An 18336-nucleotide genomic window follows, 5' to 3' on the forward strand; every position below is an offset into this window, starting at 1 on the left:
ATAAGCTGATAAAAGCCATTGGCTCACCTAAAAAGTACCTGACCTTTCCCCTTATCAAAGTTAATTTGTAAAAGCTGACTCACTGTTTAGCTATAACGTTGTCACCCCACTTCCTTTTAAGCAATTATTAAATTTAAGTCTTATTTTTACTCAACCTTGTTTTATATGGTATCACAATGTATTAAAATAGAAAGATGGTGAAAAGAAAAATGTTTTTTTTGGGGGGGGATAAATTTAAAATAGTTTTCCTTTTCTGGTTTAATTCAAAATAAACATGTTTCCAATATCAAAACAAACTTCCAGACTTTGCTTTCCCAAATAAGACTTTACTACAAATTTGCAAAGATGGATTTACTCACATATGTATGTGTATACAGATATACTGACATAATCTACTTGTCAAATATTTTGGTCACAGTATTCTTGGTCATTTAATCCGTCTAGAATTGTTTATGGTTAAGATATCTTATATGAGCAAAAGAGAGAGAAAAGACAAACCTTTGATTTCAAATGATAATGAAATGTTGTCTAGGCCAGAATATTTTATTTGGTAACTGATGTAACTGCCTGAATCTGAAACAATTTACAACTATCCTTTAAAAAAAACACACCTTTGAACAGGGAGAGGGGGGTTGGCAACTCAATTCAAGACCCGCTTGCTGAATTTTCTCACTCAACTGTTGTGATAGACTCAACAAGATAGGAGCAAAAGCAGCATTAAACTGCAGGAACATCCCCTTTGATTGGTCCAGGTCCAACACAAAGCACAGGTGTGGCTATTATTTTGTAAGCACACTTAACCTGTCGCCATAACAACCAGCAGCGCCTCCCCTGAGAGACTAGTGTCTCGGGGACCACGGGGAGATGGCCTAACTGGAATCTCTCTCTTGAGGCACTTAAAAATAAATGAATGTATCAGGGCTCCTCTTCGCCCCTGCATTGTCAGATGCTTAACCCAGAGTTGCAGACCAACTTTTCCAGTTCATCTTCCTGGGCTAAGGGCTCCTTTAAGGTAACCTTCACCTTGTAAAAGATGGCCTGCGGCCAGGAAGCCCAGTTACAGATGTACAATCTTAAAGAACAAGCCCCAATGTCCTGAATTGACTTTCCTCCCTAAGGATCCTCACACATTCATTTCTCAAGTGTCCTACCCAGTGATTAAGAGTTGGGCTTGGCAGAACACTGGTAAAGAGAGAGCCTGATACCCAAATTCTCCCTAGGGCAAGAGCTCTTGCCTATCTTCACCAAGAGCCAGGCCGCTGAAAACGACGCTTGTTCTAGTCTGCAGCAGAAGGGTGATGACCTGAAGAAGAATGTATCCATTCTTCAGAAGCTAATCTACTTCCCACCTCCTCTCATGAAGTCGGGGGAGGTGGAACAGGAGTATAGCGGGGATCCTGTCAAGACTCCTATCAAGGTCTTGAACATTAAAAAAAAAAAAAAAAAACTAGATAAAGAATCACTAGATCTGTTCAGCCTAACCTTAGCATGATCACGGCTTCTCAGATAACCCCCCCCCCCAAAAAAAAAGTACTGGAGGACTGAGGTGGCCTCTGGCATTGCTTTAGCTTAGAATTCAAGATAGAGGAATACGGAGATGAGACCACTGGCTTGGCAGAGCAATGGGTGATTTCCGTCTGCTACCACCCACCCCACTAGGCTTCCATTACGACACTATGACTCTGAAGGCACAGCAACCTTAAGTGAGAGGTGGAGAGTTGTCCTGCAGCTGGTGTTTTCATCCAGCAGGAAGTATCCGGATGAAGCCCTGAAACATGGGCTCTTACAACTCCCCACCCTCATCTTTAATTGGATGGACACTACCTCTCTCTGGGATGACTTACATACAGTCCTTCGCTTGGGTCAACTATACCCAGGCAAACCCTGAATGACCCACCCAGTCTTATGACTCTGGTAGGAATTTTAGGAAAGCATATTATTATATTTGATATTTCACTGATTGAAAAGCAGCTTGTTTAGTCTCTCATTCAACTCTCATCCTTAAAACAAAAGGAGGGGCGTGCCTTTTGAAGATGAAAAATCTGTGTGCCTCCTGGTAGCAGCATTATAGTGTTCTACACATCTATCCATATATCCAAGATTGAAATTGCTTCGAGAAGACCAGAGAGAATTTGGACCCACACAGGTCTGGTTGTTAATGCAATCACCAAATTGCTAGGCGCAAAATCAACTCTAAACGGTTCACTAACATTCACCACCCTTCTGAATCCATCCAGCTCTAAGACAATGCCCTGAGCCATCCATGAGTGTATTCTTGTCGTGGTTCAGCTGAAATCACCTATGTCTCAGATAAGGATGAGGGATGAACTGTGTGGTGCGTTATACACTTTTCTCTTCTGCACAGTCTCCAGCCTAAAAGAAGAACTTTCCATGCTGTTACTGCCTAACAGGTGAGGCGCCATCAAAACTCCCAGTGTGTTCTCAATGTAGCTCAACAAAGAATGCTTAAAAACGTCTACTCATTTGTCTGCCACAACCACACGATTTATTTATAATTCATTGACTGCCATAAGCAATGTCATTTTTTTTTCTTACTACAAAACTCAAATGTGTGTCACAAACTCTCAAGAAAGATCATGCATTTTATTTTATCAAAAGACCTAGCAGCTGGCGCCCAAAATTCAACATGTATTTCTGCCAAACTGATTAGAAAAGTGGGTACCCAATTTCTTCTATTTTAAGAAATTATTTCCTCTTGTCTTAGTTGATTAAATAGTAGATTAATTTCACAGACACATGCTGTTTTTACACAGACCCTGGAAGCTAGTCAAGCATCAATGTCATTTAGATGCTCACCATATTGTAGATTGCAAAAAGAAAGCATTCGCTTAGCTCTACTTAACACAAATTCAAAACGTTTCAGGGGCTAAAGAAATGCCATTCATGTAGCAGAACTTCTAAAAGAAAGATGATAGTGTACAAAGTCTCTCACAGTAGAAACAGCCTTGCTTTTTCTATTCAAAAGATCAGGGAGGGAAAAACCCTCAATGTTGATATCATGCCAAATACTATGAAATACAATTCTATAAAAAGAATTGCTGTCATGCAAAAATCCCAAAATAGTTGCTTTGGCGACACATATGAATTCCATCAAACCAAAAAAACACCATATTTTACACATATGCTTACCAATTCCAGTTCTTATAAGAGTGATTCTCAACAGCAAAGAGATCATTGTTTTTGTATTTATGCATTCATACTTCCAGGGTACAAAAGGAATAATTAACAAAGGGTGGGAGTAAAAATTGGGCAGGGTGCATGAACAAGAGTAATAAAGGGCAATTTAAATAATAAATTGACAACAGCTGGGGATAAGCAGTGCACTAGCAACAGGAATAAACAAAACAGGTGCCCACGCTCTCGCTCCAGATAGTAAAACAGCGTGCACACATCTAAATGAAAAGTATGGGGACTCTGTGTCCAATTTGTTTAAATATCCGATCGCTTTTACATTGAATGGACAGGGACTTACGTTCTCTGTGGTCCCAGTAATCACGTGCAGTCCGTCATAGGTCGATTTGATGTACATGCCCTAGAGTGAGTCACAGATATATTAACTCATTACTCCAATGTTTACAAATACAGCCGCCGAGTGTGACTTGAACTTATAAAACATTAAAGGCAGTCACTGCCGAACAATGCTCATTTGAAGTCTTTTGAAACATTGTGAAACAAGATCCTAAGAGCGGTGAAGGGAAACTAAACAAACCGAAATACTAGGGAGAGAAATCAGACACGAGATCTCTTTGATACTGTCTCTTGTATACCAGGCACGCCGAATTTCGCCGTAACTCTGGGGACTCGGAAAGAATCTTCCCAGCCCTGCCAGATGAATGAGGCCTTTCAAACAAGAGCTGTTCTCTCCTGAACATCTTTTTGTCCAGTGACACAATATATTCAGTTAAATTTGGTATCAGCAGTCATTGCAGGTTGACTTACTCAGGCCACGAACAACCCAGACCAGGATGTATGAACGAATTTGTTAAATAACACAACACAGGAAATAAACTAGAAGGAAGCCCCCTTCCCATTTTAAGGGAAGCGTAAGACAAACACGCTCCTTCCTGTGAGTTGGCCATCTCATCGAGGACGTATTTCTGCAGTTTGGCACATGATGGATAAAAAAAGTGTCTATTAAACTTCTATAAGATGGGAAAAGAGAGCAAAAAGCAGATCGGGCAAAGAGTAGTTGCTCACCCTGGTATCAACATCACAATAATGTAGCTTCTCCCCAAGAAATCACTTTGTCCCTGAACTTGCCCTGCTCACCCACCGACCTACACCACTCTATAGTGAGAATCTCCCCCAAGATGACACTTTCAAGGTTCTCCTCATCCCTCTCCTTTCTGGTTACATACTTTCATTCTGAGTGATCAGCTTCTCCCTACGTTTGCTATTCCTCTGCCCAGAGCATTTGCTTGTATAACTTTACCATCTGAAAGGGCAACGCCACTTCTGCCCGCTTCAGGCCATCTCCCTGCTTCAATACCTGGCTATAAACTCACTTCTAGGAAGCCTTTCCTGTCCAGTCTATTAGAATCCATCATTTACTTTGAAACTGAGTGGTCCCTATATGCACATGTCTACTTGCTAAGAATGAGGGTTTGTCAACATTTGGTTTTCTACATGAGCGCAGAGGTTGCCCTGATATCTCCCCACAGCTCCTAGGCTCTCTTCCTCCTCCTCCTCCTCATCATCATCATGAATGGCAGCTGCAGTAGCTGTAGCCACCAATTACTGACAGTATCCATCATCTAACTTAATACTTTCAACACCCTGTGGAGGCAGTTATTATTATTCACTTTTGACAGATGAGGAAACCCACATGTAAAGAGGTTAAGTCGCTTGAGGGTTGGGATTAAACCTTGACTCAAAGCGTCTAAGCCCATCAATGGGCCTCAGTTCCCTTCACTTACATTTCAGAAAATTCATCTCAGCAGCTGCATGCTAGGGACTGAGAGATCGAGGTGTGTAGGTGCTGATCTAGGCAACTAGGCATCTACCTGTATGTCTTCTCAGGGCCTGTTATTATGTTACCGATGAAACATTTCTGAATGGTTTTTTAAGAATAATTTCTTCCCAGGAAAAAGATAAGAAAGAAGCGAAAAACATTCATAACAAAAGGAACAAAACCACATACGAGACAGATGGTGAGGAAAAAAAATCCAGAGTTCATTTCAACAAACTGGAATATGGAGAAGGAACAAGCAGTCAACCAATGCAGCGAGAGGAAATGGGAAGCAACAATGAGAGGATCAGAAACCTCTGGGACAGCTATAAAAGGCCCAACATAAGAATCATTGGTTTGCCAGAGAGTGAGGAAGATGAACTAGAACTTGAAAAATTGAGTGAAAATATAATAAAGGAGAACTTCCCAGACTTGGGGAAGGGAATAGACTTGCAGGTCCAGGAAGCAAGGAGAGTTCCCAAGAGACTGGACCCAGGGAGAACCACTCCAAGACACATTATAATCAAAATGTCAAAAATTAAAGATAAAGAGAGAATCTTAAAAGCAGCAAGAGAGAAGAAAAGAATTATGTACAAAGGGGTCCCAATTAGACTATCAGCTGACTTCTCAAGGGAGACCCTACAGGCAAGAAGGGACTGGCAAGAAATATTCAAAGTAATGAAAATCCAAAACCTACAACCACGAATACTCTATCCAGCGAAATTGTCATTCAGAATAGAAGGACAGAGAAAGTGTTTCCAGGACAAAATAAAACTGAAAGAGTTCATTAGATCCAAACCACTGTTATATGAGATGTTAAAGGGACTGGTTTAAAACAGAAGCTAGGGAGATGAAACAAAGGCAAACTAAACAGGCAACGAGAGTGGAAAAGGAACTGTGGGTACGGGAAGCATATTGGGGGGAGGTCAACAGGGAGGGGGAGTGGGGAGAGGGAGGGAGATGATATAGGAATTGGGGATCATGGTAGGAGGGAATGGAATAGACAGAGAGAGGTTGGGAGGAACTGTATGCACAACTAATGGACATGATCTAAAAGGGGGGGACAACTGGAGGGAGGGGGGCCACCGGGTGGAGGGGAGCAGAGGGAAGGGAAATTGGCACAAATGTAATATTTTAATCAATAAAACACATTAAATCTGAAAAAAAAAAAGAATAATTTCTTCCAAGCAGCCTCTTCTCACATCCATCCTAAGCACTAACAAGAGATTTTCAGAGCACATGTTGTTTTGTACCCAGAGACCATCTTTCCTTTCTGTCAATGTTTTATATTTCCCTGCATTGCTGAGTCCTAAAAATAGAACTGTTAAGAGGATTCCTTCAAGATAGAGTGGACAGTTTTAAAATTGTTTTTATTTTTATGCATTGAAGACATAAAACATATCAACAGTTCAGGCCCTGACCAGCATGGCTCTGTGGGTTGGGCATCATTCTGCAGAGCCAAAGGTCGCCTGTTCGATTCCCAGCCAGGGCATATGCCTGGGTTGCGGGCCAGGTCCCCAGTCAGGGGCATGCGAGAGGCAAAGAGGATGTGTCTCTTGCACATCAGTGCTTCTCTCCCTCTCTTTCTCCCTCCCTTCCCCGCTCTCTAAAAACAAACAAATAGATAAATAAAATCTTAGGGGGAAAAAAACATATCCACAGTTCAAAATGGCAAATTCCTAACTACATGATGGAAGACAATCTAATTTAATTCTATTCAGAATTATAGTGAAAGCAATAGGAATTGTGAAAAACTTTAATAAATGAGAATGTGTTATTTTTTTTTTAAATGAGTGTCGTTGGAATTCTTACCAGGCCTTCCCCAGGCTTAATGTTTGGTAAGTGGACCTCCTCCAGGCATGCACACTGGCTCATGACAGGGTCCGTGGTAGATCGGATTGTTTTGTCACAGATGCCATTTAAAACCTTGACCTAGAGGTGGAGAGGCAAAAAGTTAGGAAAGGCTCAATCATTACCCAAGTTTATCTTGAGCTGAATTTTATTTAATTTATTTATTTTTAAATTTTGAATTGTATTTTTTCCATTACCATTTATCTTCCTTATACTCCCTCACCTCCACAATCACCACACTGTTGTCCAGGTCATGAGTCCTTTCTCCTTGACCCCCCACCGCCTAACCCCCGACCCCCCATAGCTGTCATCCTGCTTTCTATCTACGGGTCTCTGTTTTGCTTGTTAGTTCAGTTTGTTCATTAGAAAGAAATGCACTTCATCTATACAGTATTCCCTCACTTATCGCGGGTATTATGTTCTAGACCCCCCACGATAGGTGAAAATCCGCAAAGTAGGAGCCTTACATTTATTTTAGTATTTATATATATTTTAAGGCTTTATAAACCCTTCCCACACACTTATAAACTGTTCCCAGTCTCTTATTAACCTTTTCCACACATATATGTTTATATGTCCTTAAACATATTTTACACTCTTAAACCTACGTAACTTTAACAACATACGTATACAGTACCGCAAAATCCCACGATACAGTGAAAAGTCCGCGATAAATAATTAAATATAATATTTTTAAAACCCCGTGATACAGTGAGGCCGCGATGAGTGAACCGCGCTAGAGAGAGGGGCTGCAGTAATCTTAAACTCTGGTCAGCAGTCATTTTGATAACACTGCTCAGTGAACACATGGCACTTGGACTCCATATCTGCAATCTGTAGGGATGGTGCCACTATTTCTGCTTTGTTTTAGAAGTGCAGCTTTTATATTATCTCATTTATAGCCACCAAAGAGCACAGTTTGGGCAAGAACCCCCCTTTGTGGTTAAGGAGAATCATTGATTCCCAACTGTCTATATTTTTTAATGATTATTCATATTTTCTGCATACCAAATATTGATAAGGTTAAAAAAATTTTACCTGCACCTGTCTTTAGTAAATTTTGTTTTTTAAAGCAGTTTTAGGATTACAGAAAAATAGAGCAGACAGTGTGGAGTTCCTATATACTTTCTTTCCCGTCCATTTTCCAACAGTTATATTATAATACAGTTAATTATAACAAGATATTATTAACATCTTACATTAGCATGTTACATTTGTTAGAGGTGATTAACCAATATTAAGAGATTATTATTATTATTAACTAAAGTCCACAGTTGACATTACATAATATCATGTATCCACCATTACAATATCATACATAATAATAACACTGCCCTAAAAATCCCCTGTGCTCCACTCCGTCAGCTATCTCCCCCTCCCCCACTGTGAATTCCTGGAAATCACTGATTTTTTTTAATCTCTATGATTTTTGCCATTTCCAGATGTGAGGTAGTTATGATTATACAACTTGTAGCCTTCTTCTTATATTGGCTTATTTTACTTAGTAATATAGATTTAAGGTTTCTCCATATCTTTTCATGGCTTGGGAGCGCATTTCTCTTTATTGATGAATAATATTCAGCGACAAATTGTCTGGATGGACCACCGTTTGTCTACCCATTCACCTACTGAAGGACATTTTGGTCGCTTCTAAATTTAGGCAATTATGAATAAAGCTGCTATAACATTCTGTGCAAGTTTTTATTGATATGTTTTTAATTCATTTGAGTAAATCCCTAGGATTGCAACTGCTACATCATAGGGTAACAGTACATTTAGTTTCGTAAGAAACTGCCACATCGTCTTCCAAAGTGGCTGGGCCATTTTGCAGTCCCCCCAGCAATGAGTGAGAGTTCCTGTTGCTCTACATTCGTGCCTGCCTTTGGTGCTCCCATGTTCTGCATTTTAATTATTCTCCTAAGTGTACAGCAGTACTTGTCGTTTTAATTTACAATTCCCTCATGAAACATGATGTTGAACCTCTTTTCAGATACTTGTTTGCCAGCTGTATGTCATCTTTTTGGTAAGGCGTCTGTTCAGAACTTTTGCCCCTTTTTTAATTGCCCTGTTTGTTTCCTTATTATTGAGTTCTGTGGGTTCTTTGCATATTTTGAATACAAGTCCTTTATCTGATATGTGTGGGTTTGTTTTTTTAAGTCTTTTTTCTTAGTCCGGGACTTACCTTTTTCTTCTCTTAACATTGGTTTACATAGAGCAGAGCTTTAAATTCTAATGAAGTCTCCTTAGCAATTCTTATTTCATGGTCCAGGCTTTGGGTCTGTATCTAAAAACTCATCACCAAACCCAAGGTCACCTAGAACATCTCTTGTTTGTTTTTTCTCGGCGTTTTATAGTTTTATGTTTTTAATTCTGATCCACGATCTTGTTGATGACGGTGATGCTCACATTTGAATGCCACACGTTGACAAAGTAAAATTTTAAAGACACTGTGAGGGTCCCTATTAAACAGTCTCTGTGCAGAAACCACAGTGGTTACATGTGGTTACTTCCCGCAATCAGATCCATCTAAACTTTCAAAATGAAACAACCAAAAAAAAAATCAGGAAATTCCAAAGAGCACATTTTTTTCCAAGGGGGAGAATCCAGCAAGTGACACTTTTTAAATTCCTCCAATTTGTTTAGCCTTCCTATTTATGGAAAATGTATTTATAGTGGTTTCATTGCTAAATTCCTCAACATCAGTAGGAGGAAGGCCTTATCAAAAGAGCGCAGGCTGGCTGTGTCAAAAGAAGGAAGCGATGATGCATAGTTACAAAATGCTGTTTAACAGTCACAGTGCATCGCCCTCCATCACAAAGTTTTTGCCAAGAATTGTTTTTAATCAAAATGGTCGGTCCTAAGGCAAAATTGGCGGATCAGTAGAACCCTACTTAACAGGCTAACAATCAATTTAAGTATAACTGCACACTGATAAAATGTTGATTAAAAAAGAAAAAAAAGCAATACAGAGGCCCCAATATACCCAAGTTCAGCACAGGAATTTTCACAGTAGTTGGTCTTGCTGTTAAATAACTTTTATTCTTCCCTTTCCATCTAAATTAATAGACTCAGATTCCAAAGTCAAGAATCCAAAGTATATCCTGAAGGAATTGACCACCGTGCATTTACTTTAATTAAAGTCATTCTCACTGTTTTGGGGAAAGGAATTTTACAATAACTTTGAGAACATATACTTACTATGGTTAGAACTTTATCCTCCATTTCTGCTACAAGACAATCCTAAAGAAGGGAAGGAGAAAAATGAAAACTAAATATCATAAGTGAAAACGTTCAAACACTGTTGACTTAAGCCGTCTAGGTATTTCCTAGGGCCAGTGGTCCCTGACATGCCCCCCACCCTGCAGCCTGAGCCATCCTGGAATGAAGGGACAGAGGACAGACCTGGACGGAAAGAAAGGGCCAAGTGGGGATGGAACTGGAACAGCCATTTGATTCCTCCTAAGGTTCTGCTCAATCCTGACCCAAGGAGCTTATCATCCCAGGAACCCATCTGACCGATTATTAACCTGAAAACCTACAACCATCATTGAGCTGAAATCCACCTACTGTCCAGACAGTGCGGAAAGTAGAAAGACATAAGTCATAGTCCCCAAATCTAACAATGGCTCCCACATATAATACCCTAAGCTCAGCACCACTGGGCCAACCAGCCAGCAGCTTTAGCTCTGGGCCTGCCTATAAGAACAGCTTTCAAATAAGGGCTCAGCCACAAAAGTTTATTTTAAGCACCACTGAGATTAAATCAGATATTTCTGTTCTTAAAAGATGAAAAAGGTGCAACACAACATTCATTTAACACAGTGCCAAAAAAGTGGTCTTGAGGTATGCTATTAATGACCTCAAATAAAGGGCTGGAACGCAAAGCATTCTTTACTCAGCTTAAGAACAAAAGACTTGAAACAGTATGAACCCCGTGAGCTGATTATAGGAATCACCATTGTCCTGCCCAGAAGCGGCCCAAGGGAACCTGCCAGTGTGAAACTCCCAGTTTCTAGAACTTGCCTGCCTCAAAGGGTCCTAATAGAGGAAGCGGGGAGCTTGCAGAAGAAAAGGGAGACCGACTACATTCCTCAGAGTTTATTCAGCACCCTTAAATATAATCCCAAGCTGGGACATTCTATGGAAATGCTCATTATTTTATGTACGTGAAGGCCATTAATCAACTCTGTGGGGACTCTGGGAGTTTCCCTTCAATCAGAAAGCCATTTTAGGTTATGTGGGAGTGGGGGGTGGAAAGAGCTACCAATTTCTACCCTATGTGATTTTATAATCATATTTCAGCGTCTTCTTAAAATTTTTAAAAATTTTTTCTACTCGGTAAAAATGGGCAAAATAGTAATAGTTTCTCGCTGCTCCCAAAATTTACACCAACTCTCAGGAAAAGAGCAGCCGAGTGCAAAAAGGCTCAGGAAAAGAAATTTAGAAATGTATTTTCACATGCGTGAGTCTGCTCCAAGTTCAAGCTATGGGAACAACCCCTATAAAATATGAATAATTAAAGCTCAAAAAAAGGTGCTTTTCCTCCTCCAATCTGCGCAGGGCACGAAACTAGCAGCTACTGTAATGGCTGACCCCCTCATGACCACCGCCTGAGGGGCAGAATTATTAAATAAATGTCAGCTTCAAGAAAACAGAATCCTTATGTGGTCTATGCTAGAAATGGAACTGATAATTATTTGTACTTATGTTCTGTCAGTACAAACCCTAGAACGATATGCGCACTGACGTCATCGTGACGTAATTGCCCACAGGCAGAGAGCTCCTTCCCACACCCCGGGGCCCAAGGGGCAAGGTGGGCGCGTGACCTCACGGTTCCTGATCCTTGATTCTTTGATGGATCCAAGAAGCTTTCCCTTCGTGGTGACAGGGCCATTGGGGGAAAGAAACTCTTCTGCCTCCCCAAACGGCGTGTGAAAGGGCTCACTTTCTACCTTCCGCCACGTGCGCGTGGGCTCCACACCCATTCCTACTGGGAGGAAGCAGCTACGGGCGTGACTTCATGTGGTTTGGCATGGAGGCCATGGAATGATAAAAAGGAGACTGGAACCAAGTCACCTCCAGACAGCGGGGCTGAGCTTTGTCACGTTCCTTGGTCACCTGCATCGGCGGACTCAGGCCAGCCTACGCAGCAGGGACCCAGCCTGGGCAGCCATCAGGTGCCCCTTCCCTCCACGCCCTTTCTTGTTCTTCCTACCTGAGGGGCCTCCAGCAGCCTGTTCTGCCTCTCCATGCCTGTTCCCTTCCCGGCAAATCCGGGGTGACAGAACCTACCTCAGAGCACTGTTGAGAATTATCCGTGGTGACCCGGGGTCCCCCATGCAGCACAACCAGCACTCAAGAAACGGCTTCCTGCCTTTCCCTCGGCTGCTTTCCAGGCTGCCTTTGTCTCCGTTCTGCCTTCCTGGGCTTTCCATCTCTCGTTTCTTTCCACACTGGAAGTCAGCACCTGCCACTGCCATTTTGCCTCTCGCCATTGTGATTCCAGCACGCATGCCATCGCAGCTTCGGGAGGATGGATTGACGGGATCTTAGATCCCCATCCCCTCCCACCTCTGTTTCCTTAGTCTGAAATCTCAGCCTGAAAAGTGGACGGAAGATCTGTCCGTGCGCTGGGTGTGGGACTGTAGCTGATGAGCGCTTAAAAGCAGCGTGCAGTTTCCTTACAAACACACCATCACAGAATGGTAGGACCTTCCTTCAAATCAGAAGGCTTGTAATTACCATTAGGGGGAAAGAGACAAGACAGAGGAGGGGGAAAGGGCCCCATGTGGGAGAGAGAAAGGAGAAAAGGGACAAGCAAACAGGGACACAAAGCATAAAGACTCCAGGAGAACAAGTTCCTTTTCCCTGGAAATAAAGATTCAACTTTTCTTCCTTCAATTCCCCACGTAAAAGGAATGAATGGAAAAGACACGTTTCTTCCTAAACAGTCAATAGAACTACCAAGAAATCTGAAGAAAAAGCATACTTCACCCAGTTGTAAGAGAGGGTGAGATCAATTCAGTCCTGCTGCTGCCATCACACAGACATCGAAACAGACATTCAACTAATTATTTAATACAAATTGTCATTTCTAATGCGTGTGTGCAGGAACAAACATTACTACTTGTCAAAGCACCTGTGTGCCCCAACTACTGCAGAAAATACATGGTCATCAAGAGCTAATCATGGACATAATCTAAAAGGGGGGGACAACTGGAGGGCGGGGGGCCACCGGGTGGAGGGGAGCAGAGGGAAGGGAAATTGGCACAAATGTAATATTTTAATCAATAAAACACATTAAATCTGAAAAAAAAAAAAAAAAAAAGAAAAATGTCCTCAGGTGAGGATAAAAAATGAAACTAAAAAAAAAAAAAAAAAAAGAGCTAATCATGGTTTCTCAATCTAAGTTTATATAATAATATTCCTACATATATTTATATATTGCCAGGCTTAATCCTTAAAAATTATTTAAATAAACCAAAGCATACCAGAATATAAAATAAACATATTGGTTAACTTCCTCTCTTTAAAATATCACATTTGGCTCCAGAAACACAGTACAAGGCAAGCCCCTTATATTTCCTATGATAGGCTACTATTTCTTAAGAAGCTTGGTGCTTTACATATGTTATGTATCATTAAAGCTTCCTCATGATCTTTAGATACTATTTTTTGAAAGTTTATATTATTTCTCTAACTTTAATTTTACATCAATACTTAAGTGTGATGAACATGCTTTTTGTAAAAAAAAATATTTTTTCTTTTCTTCTTTTCTTTTTTTGGCTTGGCTCCCATATTTCCTCTTCAATTCTCTCCCCACTAAGATAAACTCAATTTTTCTTCCAAACCGCCCACTGTGCTTATACATTCCTTTGGGTATAGTTTTTGGATGTATGTATATATTCCAAATATATATATACATACACTAAAAAATTTTTTTTTGTCCATCATTTGTCTTCCCATTACACTTTCCCCCCTTAGAAATCCTACTGAATCATTGTATAAAGTAAATATTAGAATTTCCATTTTACAGATGAAAAAATGGAAGCTCAAACATTTTCAGTGACTTGTCCAAGGTGTCAGGACTAATTAAGGAAGAGACAGGATTTGAACCTATCTGTCCCTGAATTATATGTTCAATGAACACCAAAGGGAAAACAAAGTAAAAAAATTAAACCACAAACAATTAAAAACAATAACTCTTATATCCCTTAAATTGGGGTTCAAGTTCTCCTAAAAGACAAATTCACATCAGCTTCTCTGTCAAAGGTATTATCTCATTCATTTAAACATACACCTAAAAACACTAAGTGTTGTGAGGCCCCAATAAGCAGGGGTGAGCATGAGGACGAGACTCCGTGGGCGCCCTTCTCCTGACGTGACCAAATCCAGATCTCAACCCCCAGGCAGAGATCTTTTTATCATTATTCACAGCAGTCACCTCTATGGCGATAAAAAAAAAAAAACCCACCCCAGACGATGCCCATTCCGACCAGATGAGCACAGTCACACCGGTTAGATTAGCCCAGTGTCACCTTCACAGTAAGGGTTACTCTAGCCATGTATCTAAATCTGGGTTCCACTCTCAATACTTCCTGTGCCTCCCGCCTTAGAACTTAGCTCTAACTTCCTCTAACTTGATATGTATTTTGCTTACTTATCGTTTCCTTTTCTTTTTTCCCCAGAGACTGTAAGGTCCATGAGTTCAAGGACTTTTCTGTCTGTTTATTCACTGATATCCCCACTGCCTGGAAGGATGGGAGACACACAGAAAGTGTTAAATAAATATTTATGGGAGGATTAGTCCAAATACCTACAAAGCCAACATCAACCTGCTTAGGCAAGGCAGAGTCATCTTCTGAACACAAATACCACCTCAGCCTTTGGCTTCCATACTTTTTCCTCCTCTCCCTACACTACAGCAAGGGCAACCTGAATCAGTCATATGGTCCAGGACCTGTCAAATAAAATAGAGGCCCCTGTGAACACTGAGAAGGAAGATACCTACTAAAAAGGGCACCAGGGCTAAGTGGGCTGACATTTTAAAAGATCAGAGCCTCGCACCCATTTCTACACAGGGCCTATCACACAGATTGCACTTCAGGGAGAAGCCTGCACCGTAACCCTGTGCACTGTGTTTCTGCCATTTAAGCCAGCCCTTATAAACGAGTTCCTGGAATCCTATTTCCACCAATAGGACTGAGGCTTCCCCCATCCAATCGGAGCTGCACAGCTCTGACCAACCAGAATGGCACTATTCTGATTGTGCCTTTTGAACCAATCAAATTGTGAGTATTTGTAGCCCTCATTTGCATGGGGGTAAACCAATCAGGGATCAGGGGCAGGGACTTATGTCTCTATAAGCCAGCTCCCCTCTGGCTCAAGACAGTGCACTTTCCCTTTCCACCGAACTCTGAAGACTGCATTTCCCTGGTTGAGCTGAAACACTGAAGATGTTTCTCTGGAGCAGAGGAGAGCAGACCAGTGCAGGCCAGAGTAGATTGGCTCAGAATGAAGCCGACCAGAGTAGAGTGGAGCAGACCTGCCAGAAGAGGAGCAGAACTATCTAGCCAGAGAGGGCCCTGGCCCAAGAGGTGCCTCATAGTCATGCTGTATCACAATTGAGCTGTTCTGCACTGAATAAAGTTTCCTTCTTCATTGCACCCCAAACTGGGGATTCCTATTGGCACTGAATTGGCGTCCATGACCATCAGCTGCCATACCCATGAGCAAAACTTTCCCATTTGCTAATTATAACCCTTACCTTGTCATTTTAATTGATCACCAGAAAGTCCTTTTAAAAAATCAAAACAGGAGCCAGAATATAGTGGGGAGAGGAGAGCAGAGAAAAAATAGGAAGCTCAAAGTATCCGAGAAACGTCTTCCACCATAAATTCCAGGACTTGGTGGCTGTGTGATTAATGTGTCACAAGTGGTATCAGGCTGTTTTTGTCAAAATTACTTTACCCATTACAAAAAAAGAGCAGAAACTCAAAGCCACTTCAGTTGTCTGAGATGCTTTCTAAGAACGTGGCCTTGAAAGCATATGATGAAGTCACGTGTGCCTTAAGTTCCCAAAGCCGCCCCGAGCAAAGCCAAACCTCACTCCTCATGTTCTAGGAACAAACGGGAAGCACACGGCTTTTCAGAACTGCATCTGTTATACGCCACGGGCCCGAACGAGGAAAGCACACTCTTTACTTTTGGCCAAATCCACAGTGGGCACAAATGTGGAATCAGAATTTTAGAAACAAGTGGAAGTTGGAAAAAGAACCACCTCTTCCTTACATTTTGTATAGCCTCAATTCAATTCAAAAATATTTTACAGTGTCTGCTAGGTGCCAGGGAATATGATAAAAAGTGACCTGAAGAGCTGATGGTCTAATATTAAATTGCTTTTTAAGTTACAGCCACAGAAACTCCTCAGTTATAGATTGACTGATATAAATCTGCCTGGCCCTAGGTCTGGCCAATGAGCTGTGAGTGAAATTGATACGTGTCATTTCCAAACCAGAATATTTATCGGTATGAAATCCTCCAAGGTTCTTTGTCCGTCTGCCAGGGGACAAAGGAACATGAGATACTGGTTATTCTGCCAGTCTATGTCCTGAGGCGAGGAGAATTGCAGAAGATCCCCAAGCTGACCCATTTTGATGTCGATAATCAAGAAATAAAACTGCTAAGGTTGGAGGTTATTTGTTACTGCATCATAATCTAGCTCATCCTGCCTGGTACACCCAACCACAAGAGGTCAAAATGAAAAGAAAACTAAGAAGAAAAATTATAGTGAAATTTAGTTACTCCAGAATGTCTATTAAAAAAAAAAAGTTCCCTGGCTGCTGTGGCTCAGTGGATTGAGCATCAGCCTGCGAGCCAAGTGTCGCTGGTTTGATTCCCAGTCAGGGCACATGCCTGGGTTGCACGTCAGGTCCCCAGTTGGGGGCGCAAGTGAGAGGCAACCACACAGTGATGTTTCTCTCCCCCCCTTTCTCCTTTCCCCTCTCTCTAAAAATAAATAAACAAATAAATATCTTTTTAAATCCTTTAAATAAATAAATAAAATTAAAAAAATAAGTTCTCTAACATTGCAAAGAAAGTAGAGGACAACTAGCTTAACTCTTTTAAAATAAGAGGAGATAATGTTTGAGGTAAAGGCCACTGGTTATTTTTTTATAACCCATCTATACAACACCTTAAAGGCTTTCATCTCTTCCCCAGTTCTAATGGGAGAAAAAGCAGAGCGGGAGAAAGAATGATACTTCGTACCTGCATGTAAACCCTTTGAAGAAGAGAGAAAAGGGAAAAGCGAGGAAAAACAGGAGGTGACAGTGATGTACTGACCTTCTGGACTGTAGTGGTCAGGTCTAAGCAGAGCTGAATGATTTTGTCCTTCGTGGCTGAGAAATCAGTGATCCCTGTAAATGGGGCCCTGGAAAGCAACAAAAATGCTCTTTAAAAAATGGGGGTGCAGGAGGCAACCCACTGGGATCCCACGCTATGCTGACAAGCTGAGCTCTTCAACAAGGTGCCTTCAATTATTTGTTATATAGCCCTCTCCTCTCAAGTAACACAAAAAACAGGAATCTGAATAGAAAATAGAGAAATGCTAGATTTTTTTTAAAAAGAGCAAAATCATTAAAAATGAGCCAAGACAAGTAATGTCCATTCAGAATCAACTAATAGCCTTCGTACAACCAAGTCACGGTTACTAGTCAGCCTGGGTACAACTCAACTTTAGCACAGTTTCAGTCTTCTCTAAGCTCAAGTTCATTTGTCCCTGCTAGTCACTTCTACCACCGACCCAGAACCAGAGAGGTCCATACAAGGCACAAGAAGGGGACAATGGCCCGTTTTCCTAAGATAGAGTATGGGTCTCGGTGCGTCTCAGGCCCCCCTTCCACAGGACGGCAAAGCAACTCCCATAACTCACCGGTCCAGCCAAAACAGCAAGGCTTTGGCGGCGCCTATGAGCTCCACCACGGAAGTCAAGAAGTCATTGGGGGGCTTGTGGGACACGTTCCCGTCATAACCCGGACTTTTCCGCCGGCTACTTATGTAATTCTGTAAGTTGTGGGAAGACGCTCGCAGCTTCAGAACCAAGTTTTTCATATTGTCAGTTTCCAGGCCATAATTCTGTGGAAAACAAAATCAGACAAACAGAAAAAAAAATCAAAACAGTTAACAATGCCCAAACTCTCATAATAACTCCAAAGCCTATTGAGTAACTTGAATAACTCCTACAATGGCCACAAAACCCTCTGTCGTTTACCCACAGTGCTGATCTCACTCATGCTGGCCATGGTGGCCCTCCCACAGCCTACTCTTGACTCTGGGGCTTTGTTCTTGCTCGTTCGTCTTTCCAAAACGCTCCTCTGTCAAATCCTAGCAGGGACAGCTCCTTGTCACTTACATCCAAATTACCCCAAGTGTCTCCCCTCTTCTTTGAGGCTTCCAGGACCATCGACAGAAGAGTCTCTCAACCTGGGCCCTACGGACGTGGAAAGTCTGATGAT

The 18336-nt window shown here is 41.5% G+C and overlaps 1 protein-coding gene across 1 annotated transcript in view; it reads right to left on the bottom strand.

The window, feature by feature from the left end:
• CNKSR3 (CNKSR family member 3) overlaps positions 1-18336 on the bottom strand; it is an 80025-nt gene that overhangs the window by 13213 nt on the left and 48476 nt on the right. The window contains exons 3-7 of the mRNA XM_090280000.1: positions 17754-17956; positions 17165-17252; positions 10019-10060; positions 6782-6901; positions 3494-3553 (exon numbers count right to left, since the gene is read on the bottom strand). Coding sequence (XP_090136126.1) covers positions 3494-3553; positions 6782-6901; positions 10019-10060; positions 17165-17252; positions 17754-17956 — 513 coding nt within the window. The remainder of the gene's footprint in view (positions 1-3493; positions 3554-6781; positions 6902-10018; positions 10061-17164; positions 17253-17753; positions 17957-18336) is intronic.

This window comes from Furipterus horrens, unplaced genomic scaffold (genome assembly GCF_987537825.1).
Source record: "Furipterus horrens unplaced genomic scaffold, mFurHor1.1.pri manual_scaffold_6, whole genome shotgun sequence".
NCBI lineage: Eukaryota > Metazoa > Chordata > Mammalia > Chiroptera > Furipteridae > Furipterus > Furipterus horrens.